At 40.7% G+C, this 10997-nt stretch overlaps 1 protein-coding gene across 4 annotated transcripts in view; it reads right to left on the minus strand.

The window, feature by feature from the left end:
- The window catches only part of dclk2a (doublecortin-like kinase 2a), a 145851-nt gene extending 142404 nt beyond the window's left edge, over nt 1–3447 (minus strand). For all 4 annotated transcript variants that reach the window (XM_048614800.1, XM_048614735.1, XM_048614912.1 and 1 more), the window contains exons 1-2: nt 3348–3447; nt 2020–2067 (exon numbers count right to left, since the gene is read on the minus strand). In XM_048614800.1, coding sequence (XP_048470757.1) covers nt 2020–2067; nt 3348–3441 — 142 coding nt within the window. In that variant the 5' untranslated portion in view covers nt 3442–3447. The remainder of the gene's footprint in view (nt 1–2019; nt 2068–3347) is intronic.
- Between the last annotated feature and the right edge of the window lie 7550 nt (nt 3448–10997).

The raw sequence follows: 10997 nt of genomic DNA on the forward strand, positions 1-10997 counted from the left end.
CACACACACACACACAGCTTCACACACACACACACACAGCTTCACACACACACACTCTCTCCCTGCTTCTCTCACACACACACATGCTCTGTGCTTCTCACTCGCATACGCACACTGTCTCTGCTTGACTCACACACACTCTGCTTCTCACACACACTCTATGCTTGACACACACACTCTCTCTCTCTGTCCGCTTCACACAGTCTGGTTCACACACACACACTCGCTCTCTCTCCCCCCCTCCGTATATACACATGCTCACACACATGCTGTTTCTCTCCCTGCACCACCTCCCCACACACATAATATACTCACACAGACACACAAAGAACCTCACAGACACTCCTTCTCTCTCTTCCCCCCCTCCCCAACACACATACACACTCTCTCCACCCTCGTCCCTCAGTCTCACACGTACACACATACATATTTCAATCTATGGGGTGAATCTGTATTCACAGATACATTCTATTTTGTTCAAAAAGCACACAGTTTATAGACAGTCAATGTGGCGTTTTATAAATTCTTTCTTTCGAAATAAAACCAGTCTGACTCCAAACCAAAACACAAACAGATGCTAAACAAGGCTTCAAACCTGATATGCACTGTCTGACCTAAAATGTCACCACTTCTTTACACTGATAAAACCTTTAGTTCTTTCACGACAGTGACTTCAAAGAAATTCAGGGATTTGCATATACATATGAATCAATTAAAATCTTCTAACTGATTAAAGATTTGACAGCATCTTAGGTTTGTTTAATACATCCTTGTATGATCTTTTGTTCTTTTACTTATAATTCTGTTCTGTGTGCTTCTTTCTCACTTCACGTGACAAAGGGGCAATGATACGAAAGCTTGTGTTTTCAAATAAACCTGTTGGACTATAACCTGGTGTTGTGACTTCTGCTATTGATATGAACACAGTCAATCATATCAAAATAGAAATTGTAAAAACTAAGCAGGTCTAGCAGCATCTGTGGAGAGAAAGCTCCAATTCAACTCCACTTTTTCCTCTACTGATGCTTCCAGGCCTGCTAAGTTTTTCCAGTAATTTCTGTTCTTGTTTCTGGTTTCCAACATCTGCAGTTCTTTTTCTTTTTGGTCACTTGTATAATTTAACATTGAACAGTTTTACTTCATAAAGATTTGCACTTGTGTGTTACAATGTCACAAAGCATCTTACATACTATGAATTACTTAAGCTGTGTTAAAGACAAATATGTAATGATGTCGCTGTAATGTCATCAGACTGGAAGCACGTACAGACTAATGGCTTTTTGTACACAGAAAGGGTGTCAGTTTTTATTTTAAAAATGCACTTGCTGCCACCTTATGTCAATTAAACACAGCGACGTCCACAAAATCAATGGGAACTAAAGAAAAGATAGCGTATAAAGTGCAGTTCCAATGAAAAATCACTGGACTTGATCGGTTAGCTTTGCTTTATCCCCCCACAGATGCTGGCAGTTCTGCTGAGTCTTGCCAGCAATTTGTTTTGTTCCAGATCTCCAGCATCTACATTTCTTTGTTTTATCACTCACAAAATCAATGCTTTGCTTATGTGTTGTAGTTTTACATTTAATAGAGCTGTGATGATAATTGGGGATATTGATGAATTCTTCTGATTCTGCTTCTGTGCAATTCCAAACCTCTCACAAATCAACATTATACAGCCTCCACTTTTACAGAGCAGCTTTTTTTCATCTTTATTGATATCAGTGGAGTTTAAGCTACTGCGCTTCTTGTACAACAGCCCAAAAGCAATTTCATCTCTGAAATGTTTTAAGTATCAAGTGAGGTTTACACACCAAGAACTACTTTGGTGTTATTTCTGCCCTTCGTAATTATACTCGCTACAGGATAAGTTCATGTGATCAAGGCATCAGGTCCGATACTATCATCCTTTCAGCTCCCCGTTAGCTGTTGAGATGAGGTGACTATTACCTTTGTTGAAATAAACCTGCCTTGAGGATCATAACAAAGTATGAGATGGGATTGTATGAAAAGAGGGCTCACCTGGGGATTTGACTGGAGAAAAAGCTGTGTAGTAACCTCCTCTTTTAACTGTACTCATTCAGTTAACACACAAACGGAAGGAAAAAACATTAAGGAGAGATGTTACCACACAATCATAAATAGAAGAGATTCAAATCCAAAACGTAAGAAGGGTTAAAGGCAAAGAAAAATTAGTACAATTGTAGACAACATTTAGCTTTGTAACAAAGACTAATATAAGATGAAGACGTCAGAGATCACAAATGTACAACTACATGCAGGGTAAAGTCCACTGTGTTTACACGTGTGGGAAACACAATTTTCTGAATTCACAGAAACAGATCTGAACCATTTTTTTAAAAAAAATAATGAATACAAATCAACTATGTGAAAATCAGGCTTTGTGTTTCTATTCAAAAACTCAGTGTGTTATTCACATTGAACATACATTTGTTCTGCTATTTGTGCAAGTTCAAAAACCCAGGTGCCTTTTTTGTTCATGCATTATTAAAATTTATATTTGCAGCTGCCGTATAAATAAAGCAGGAGCATTTTTAACTTGGAGAAATAGCATAAAATTGAAATATCAAATTGGCCTCCCATTTCACAGTTTGGTTGATCTTCCTTTGCCACTAAAAGGATAGTGTACCAGAGTACACAAGTGGCAGCTAAACTGAAATCAGCTATTTTACAGCATTGCATAAAGTTAAAATGACCTCCAAATTTAAAATAAAAAAAATCACGCCCAAGGTGTTTCCTGTTGGCAAAATAAACTATGTGTCATTTGAGAAACGTGAGACAAAGATGACCCTAAAGTGTCATGAGTGCTAAAATTTCAATGGATAAGTGTCCAACAAAGTCATAATAAGCATTACTCACCCCTTGAATCTGGAATTTTTCTGCCAGACGGGATGCAGAACAATTTTAACTATTGTACAAGTTACAGTAGCTACTTTTAAAGCAACATTCAAAAGCCTTTTGTGAGGTAAACATCAAGTGAAATGTAACGGATAAAGGTCAGAAATGGTCACATAGGAACAGCTTCAAAACAAGCTTTTACTGCAAGCATACCCACGGCACAGGGACTGCAGTAGTTCAAGATGTTGACTCACTACTACTCTTCTGAAGGGCAGTTAGGGATGGGCTATAAATGCTGGCTTTGCCAGCAATGGCCACATTGCATGAAATAATTTAAAAACTGAATGAAAGGGTCGTTTGTGGGTATACAGACAAAGTATCCTTCTGACAACACATTCATGCACAACAGTTTCCTCAACAGCTTGTTAAGATCAGGTCATCACTATACTTGGTGGCTTTAGTTGTACAGCCATTTTTAAAAAAAATTGTACCTGATGCAGGAGATCTGCTTCGACGAGATAGCCCAGGACTTTTTGATCCAGAATGTCGTGAGGTGCTACCAGAACGCGAGTAGGATGATTTCATCACCCGACACTCTGAAAGAGAACAGTTATATTATTGTACCCTTCACATGTCAGACTTTATTCATGGATTTCATGCCATTATTGATTGCAAAATGTGTACTAACTATATTCTGGCGCAGTTCCATATTTGTGTTCAACTCTGGTGTCATTAACATGGACCTACAATTTCAGATCTGTATCAGATCTGTATTCAGATCAAAAATTGCAGCTTTGGCTGTTACATAAGAGAGGAAATTACTTCAGATATCAGTGGAATAAACTGATAGTATTTAGTTACCTTTATTTTCAACTTTTCAAGATACTGTACATCAACTAGACCCTTATGGTAGTGATATCCCTGAAAAGTTAAATGATCCAGTCTTATTTACAATAGATGCTAGGTGTTTTTTTGTTGTGTTTGTGCCACTAGGTACCTGACACATGGGTGTCATGCATCAAGCAGCAAACCAAAATTAAAATTCTTGAAATTCACATCGGCCTGCATGCTGAGGAGCCAGCAGCATTCCATACAACTTGCAGTAGCCTGGGCAAGATATACTTCTAACATGCAAAATTGAATCCTCCAGGTCACGTGGAGAAATGCTGAAGGCAGAATAGGGAGTAAACTTGCACGTTGGAGCATCGGGTTGGTGGGCCGATGTATTTCCGTCTCCAGCAAGAGGTAAATAAACAATATTAGTAGCCCCATGCCTAGCAGCAGCAAGTTTTTAATGGTTTCCAGTGAGGATGATAAAGAGGGGGATGTAGATGGGATCTTCCTGCCATTGAAATGGCCTCCATTGAATGCCAAGCTCACAGATCTTTCTCTCTCTCAAGGCTCAATCTCCACCTATCCACTCACTCCTTTCCCCCGTTCCCCAACCCCCTATCAGTAGAATAAGTGCCACCTTTCCCTACTTGCTACTATCAGTTCTGAAGAAGGATCATTTTCTTTCCACAGATGCTGCCAGACCTGCTGAGTGTCTCCAGCAATTTCTGTTTTTGTTTCAGATCTTCAGTAGAGGCGGGCATGATAGCGTCATTTAAGATGTATCTAGACAAATACATAAATGGGCAGGGAGCAGAGGGATACAGATCCTTGGAAAATAGGCAACAGGTTTAGATAGAGGACCTGGATCGGCGCAGGCTTGGAGGGCCGAAGGGCCTGTTCCTGTGCTGTAATTTTCTTTGTTCTTTGTATTTATTTTATTGTATTTGCATTAATTTGATTACACTCATAATTGGAGCAACTTAAACTAAATGGTAGAGCCTCTACCACCATCATCAAAAGAATAGAATAGAACAGAATATCCTTTATTGTCACTAGCATTCCAGTACAGCAGTCCAGTGAAAAATTTTTACAATGGCTGCCTTTTAATGGCACCATCTTAAGTACAAGTAGCTAGGTACAAATTTTACACAGAAATAAAAATATAATGTTGTTATACTCTAAGGCTTTGAAGTAGATTTGTTGTTATACAAAAGAGGATTAAAAGGTAAGGATTTACATGACAGTCCAGTAAGAGTACCAAACAGCAGCACATCAGCATGTGGTGCCAGGCCCAAGTCCAACAACTGACCCGCATTACACCAGCCTCCAGTTCACTCCTCACTGGCATTCAGCAGCAACAAGGTAAGTTGCGCTTTACTAGGATTTGCCTCCCTCGCGCCACTCTGGAACTTGGGATTTCCCACACTGTTCCAGGGCTTGCAGCCCACTCGTTGTATCAGCTCGTTCCCCACACTGCTCCAGGGCTCGCAGCTCATGCAGTGTTCTGGCTTGATCCCTGGGCTTGCATTCCAGGACTCACTGCTGCCGGTGCCTGCCGGTATTCACCTCCGGTGATGATGGGAGGGAAGAAGAAAAGAGAGGAAAGGAATGAAAAGAACAGGCAGAGCAGAGGAGCTCTGGCAGGAGCGTCTTACTCTGCTGCCAGAGCTCAGACACTATGTGGATATAAATATGGACAGTGCCACAGCAACTCAGTCTCCCTGAGTGAAATGTAGTGAATAACCCACACCGTCATAATGTCACAGAAACACCCCAAAATGCTTCACCTATGTTTATGTGAAGGCAGCAGCTGGACACTGAACAGGAATTGAGGGAAGAGTTTGAGCAGAGGAATGTGTTGAGAAATGACAGTTGGGGTGAGTAGGGGAATACGTAGTTGAGGATTTGAAAAGTAACAAATCAATATACTGGGGGATACGGATCCAGAGACCAGAATGGAGATGACACTTGTGAAGTAAAAGAGAGTTTTGGGTAAGTTTATGTCTATTTCAGGTGGAGCTTCCCGTTTGGCCTCTCTTGGAATCAATGAATAAAAACATCAATAAATTTAAACTGGTACTTTGGAAATGGCCATGCTGAGGTACACTTTATTTAAACCAGTAAGTCAAATGTTCCTAGTCATACAAGCTCCTTGAAGTCTAAGAAAGTACAATGTCCTGCCTTTCTATGGGATCGAAGTATACCTCCATTCCATGCAGGAAGCCTTGCGTCACAACGCCAGGGACCCCGGTTCAATTCCACCCTCGGGCGACTGTCTGTGTGGAGTTTGCACATTCTCCCCATGTCTACGTGAGTTTCCTCTGGGTGCTCCGGTTTCCTCCCATAGTCCAAAGATGTGCAGGCTAGGTGGATCAGCTGTGCTAAATTGCTGTGGTGTTCAGGGATGTGTAGATTAGGTGGGTTATAGGGGAATGGGTCTGGACGGGATGCTCCGAGGGTCGGTGTGGACTCGTTGGGCCGAATAGCCTGTTTCCACACTGTAGGGATTCTATGACTTTCTATGATATACCAGGATTTCCACCTTTAGTGACACAAAGATTTCATTTCACGAGCATCATGACCATTTTCTCAAATTGAATTTGACTTGGTGTAAATTCAATCACCCACAAACCAATATCTACCTCATTATTCTAATCCCAATAGTAATGAAGCTCAGATGTTTGTCACTATTATGTATTGTAATAGCAACGGCTTTTCTGGGAGCCGATGTATTCCTGAACATGGAACTTTGGGTGTGGCAAAATTGGTTCTGTGGGAGATCATGCTGATGGTCCCTGTTACATTTTGTTGTAATGTCAGTTAAGAGTTAGGAACAAATTAGTCAAGAATGAATTGTGTGTGTATGTAATCCACGTTTCCTGTACTGAAGGGTCAGGTTTTGTGTAACACAACATCGACCCTATGTAGTCTGGTAACTGGCAGCACATAAAACTTCTAAGTCTGAGGTCTAACCTTTCCAAACCCAAAGTGATTATTTCCAAAACGCTGGAGCCAAAAGATAACTAGAAGGTATCTAGTAAACTTGTAATCACATACACCAGGCTGTTTCCCCTAAACTGACAATACTTTACACATTATTTGCACAAATCTCTTCTGAACAGGTGTAAAGCTTACTCAGGAGCACAGGTTGAAGTAAACCAGGTGGAAAAATCTAAAAACTACTCATCACCTCAGCATCCTCCTTACCCACCCTCCCAACACTGCTCACTCTCCCAGCATCCTCCTTACCCACCCTCTCTCAAGTGGTATAGGGTGTGCAGGGTTGAGAGTCTGGGTGGGGGGGCAAGGGAAGAGAAAGAGAACTTAGCAAAGACAGGTCTGTTGAGACCAGTAAATATGATGAAATTATGACGCATCTAATGGGCCATGTTTTCAGTCTGTGATGAGAAAGGTTATCACTGGAATTATGCTTTGTTACAAAGTCTCCCAACTCTCGTCATCGCTCCTGCTCTGCCACTGAACAGAAAACTTGGGCCTTCATATTTTAATCCATTCTGGTCTTTTTCTCCATATTTTTGTTTGCTGTTCGAGCTACCATTGATTTTTTTTGGCTGAAACTAGAGGGCTGCATCACCATCTGTATCCCATTTTTCTTTCATGTTTTAACTCCTTTTCTTCCTAATTTCATGCAGCTGGACAAACCTTTGAGAATTTGGTGTACCTCCAACTCTGCCCACTTACATTTCCTCTCTTTTCTTTGCCCCAGCATTGCCTTCAGTTGTCCAGGCCCTAAGTGCTTGAATTACCACCTCAAACTCTTCATCTCTCTACATTCCTTCTCCTTTAAGATGTTTTTTAAAACCTATCTCTTTAACGAAACATTTGATTTCTTTTTCAGTTGAGTAGTGAAGTACAGTGGAACATTTTTCAGATGCTATATAAATGCACATTGCCATCATTCTCAACAGACTCAACACTCACTCAGGAACTCAAAGGAAGTGGAATTAACAATAACTTCCACAGAACATATAGATAAGGGTAATGTTCACACAAGGCAAAACACTTCAGAGCACTTGATCTTGCCAATATTTCCCCTCTTTGCATGAGAACACTGAGGTAGAATTTCCACCAGGGATTCTTCAATCTCCTGCTGTAACACTATCAAATGATTTGTGAAAACCCCAAGAACAATATATCATCTATTCATAATTAGCTATATCACCTACAATGGCCTGTGGCATCTCTCTGTTCATCGTAGTTCCTCCTTTCATCAAGCCTCTGATAACGTCCAGCCATCCTGTCCTCTCCAAACTGGCCTGTTCTTTCCTAATGCTTCACTACTCTTGTCACCAATGAGATAATCTAACCATTGCCCCTTGACATTTAATGGCATCACCATCACCAAATACCCTGCTGTCAACATCTTGTGGGTTACCAATGACCAGAAACTGAAGTGGACTAGTCATATAACTACTTTGGCTGCAAGAGCAGGTCAGAGGCTAGGCATACTGCAGTGATTAACTCACCTCCTGTTTTTTTATCCACCATCCACTAAACACAAGAATGTGACGAAATACAGTCCACCTTCCTGTAGCTTTAATAAAACTCAAGAAGCTTGACACCATCCAGGATAACGCAGCCCACTTGATTGGCACTATATCCACGAACATTCACTCCCTTGACCATTGATACTCAATAGCAACAATGTACTATCTGCAAGATGCACTGTAACAATTCACCAAGACTCCTTAGACTGCATCTTCCAAACCCAAAGCCTCTTCAATCTAGAAGGATAAGGACAGCAGAATATGGGAACACTACCGTTGCAGGTTTCACTTTAAGTGACACACACTCCTGACTTGGAAATATATCACCGTTTGTTAAGTGTTGCTAGGTCAAAATCCTGCAACACCTGCCTGAACAGCATTGTGGATCGACTTACACCAAATAGACAAAGTAATTCAAGAAGGCAGCCCACTACCACCTTCTCAAAGGTGTCTATGATTGGGCAATAAATGCTAGCCAAGCCAGCGATGCCCACATCTCCTGAATGATTGAAGAAAATCTACTAGACTCTCACCTCCCCGCTTTTCAAGTGGTTGAACCTATTGATTTCCACTTCAGTTAAATGGTTCACATGGATATTTAAACTATATTCCGAGAATTGCAGCCAATCTCCTTCAAAGTTGTGAATAGTGTATCTGTCACTTTCCATGAGTTGAGGCCTTGTCTGTCAGTGTGGGGAAACCAATCCCCTGGTATGACTGAAAGGCAGCCAGGGAGCTTTATTTCCACTTCAGGCTAATTTAGACCATGTGACCACCATCACACAGTTTAACTGCTCATTCATTTCAGTTGTTTCTCGTGGACAAACTGAGTATACATTTGCTGCAACACAAGAGATGGTGACGCACAACATTGGAAGACTGTGAAGATATGATACTCTAGACAGTAATAGCTTTAGAGCGATGGCAGCACTCACATTTCTGAGTGCAAAGGATGTAGATTCAACCCCCATTCCAGCAAGTGAACCATATCATCGGGCCTGCTGCTCCAAGTGAGTGCCATGTTGCTGGAGGGGTCAATTATTTGACAAGAGGCTATACTCTTGTTCCATTTAAAAGATCACATACCACACCTTCAAGAAGAACTTGAGAGTTCATTTTTGCCTCCCTTGTCTCATTGCAGTTTAAATGCAAGTTCTTTATTCTACTTACCTGCATTAACAACATGATTGGGGAAACAATAGATTTACTTAATGTAAAATGGCTTTCATAGGAAAAATGTTCTGATCCCTTAATGATTTATAACCTATTTTCAGGAGTCTAGCTTGGCCTTTAATATCTACCCTGATTCAAGTATGCCGATTAGTTATGTTGACTAATGCTGGCTAAGATCTACACACAAAATCTAGAGCTAAATATTAATGCTCTCACTTAACTGTATTCAACTTAGAAAGCTAGACTCTTGAGACAGCACAGTGGTTCAGTGGTTAGCACTACTGCCTCACAGTGTCAGGGACACGGCTTTGATTCCAGTCTCAAGCGACTGTCTGGGTGGAGTTTACACATTCTCCCCATGTGTGTGGGTTTCCTTTGGGTGCTCCAGTTTCATCTCACAGGCCAAAGGTGTGCAGGCTAGATGGATTGGCCATGGGAAATGCACAGCTACAGAAATAGGGTAGGGGTGGTGGGGATACTCTTTAGAGGGTTGATGTGGACTCGATGGGCAGATTGGCCTGCTTGGGCACTGTAGGGATTCTATTCTATGATTCATACTCCCAGAGCCCAGGAAATGACACAGTGTTAGTCCCAAATGTGAACCCAGGAAGATCACAACAGAAAATGGTGGAACAATTCTGGTAGACTGGAATTTTGAAGCACATTTCACTTCCATTAAAATCTTGCTTAAAACACAAAAATTGCCTCACCAATCTCAGGAAAACTCAATTTCTAGACAAGAAAAATGCATAGTTTTAAAAATCAGAGAAAAAAAAATTTCCTCTTTATTATATATGTTGCTTTAGGCTAATGTTGTAACACTGCACATCTGTTAAAAAAGGACATTTTATGTGGCGCCTCTAAGAACTTCAGGATTTCCAATGCAATACTTTTGAAGTGCCATCTCAGTTTATAGGTAGGCAATGCTGCAGTCAATTTTTGCAGAGGAAGGTCTTAAAAGCAGCAGAGCGATAGCGACAAGATCTTTTGCTTCAGAAGTATTGCCCAAGAGATAACTACTGACCAGGAAACTGGAGACAATATAAACTACACTGCTTCAAAACAGTGCTATGGAATCATAACTATCCACCTAATTGACAAATTGAACTCTGCTTTTTGTCTGAGCCATAAGACAGCATCTTTGCCAATGCAACACCATCCTCACTACTGGGTGGCATGTCACGTTTGTTTTCTGATCATGTGAAGAGCTGGGATGAGACTCGTATCCACAAACTTCTGACTCGGAAGCAAGCCTGCTATAAGCTGACACCTCAATACAATTGATCATCAATGATTTCTACAGGATTTAATAAATACATAGAGAAGATCTGATATGTGACAGGTAAGAAAGTATTAAATCTTATTAAACTTTATTACTCTGTCTAATATCAGTATGAATTTGACTTCAGGTTCTATCTGCCCTTTCGTTCTTTATAATTTGCCATCATACAGCTTTTCAACCAACTTAGGCAGAATGAGACAGAATATTTGATCTCAACTTTTTGAACGAACTGTGTAATTCAGCTAATGTGATCCTTTCAATTCTCAAATTTAAAATGTAGACAACAAATAGGATCATGTTACCATTTGCTTCGACAAAAAATTCAAGAATACAGTTGGAGCCAA

The sequence above is a fragment of the Rhincodon typus genome, chromosome 1 (genome assembly GCF_021869965.1).
Source record: "Rhincodon typus isolate 14 chromosome 1, sRhiTyp1.1, whole genome shotgun sequence".
Lineage (NCBI taxonomy): Eukaryota > Metazoa > Chordata > Chondrichthyes > Orectolobiformes > Rhincodontidae > Rhincodon > Rhincodon typus.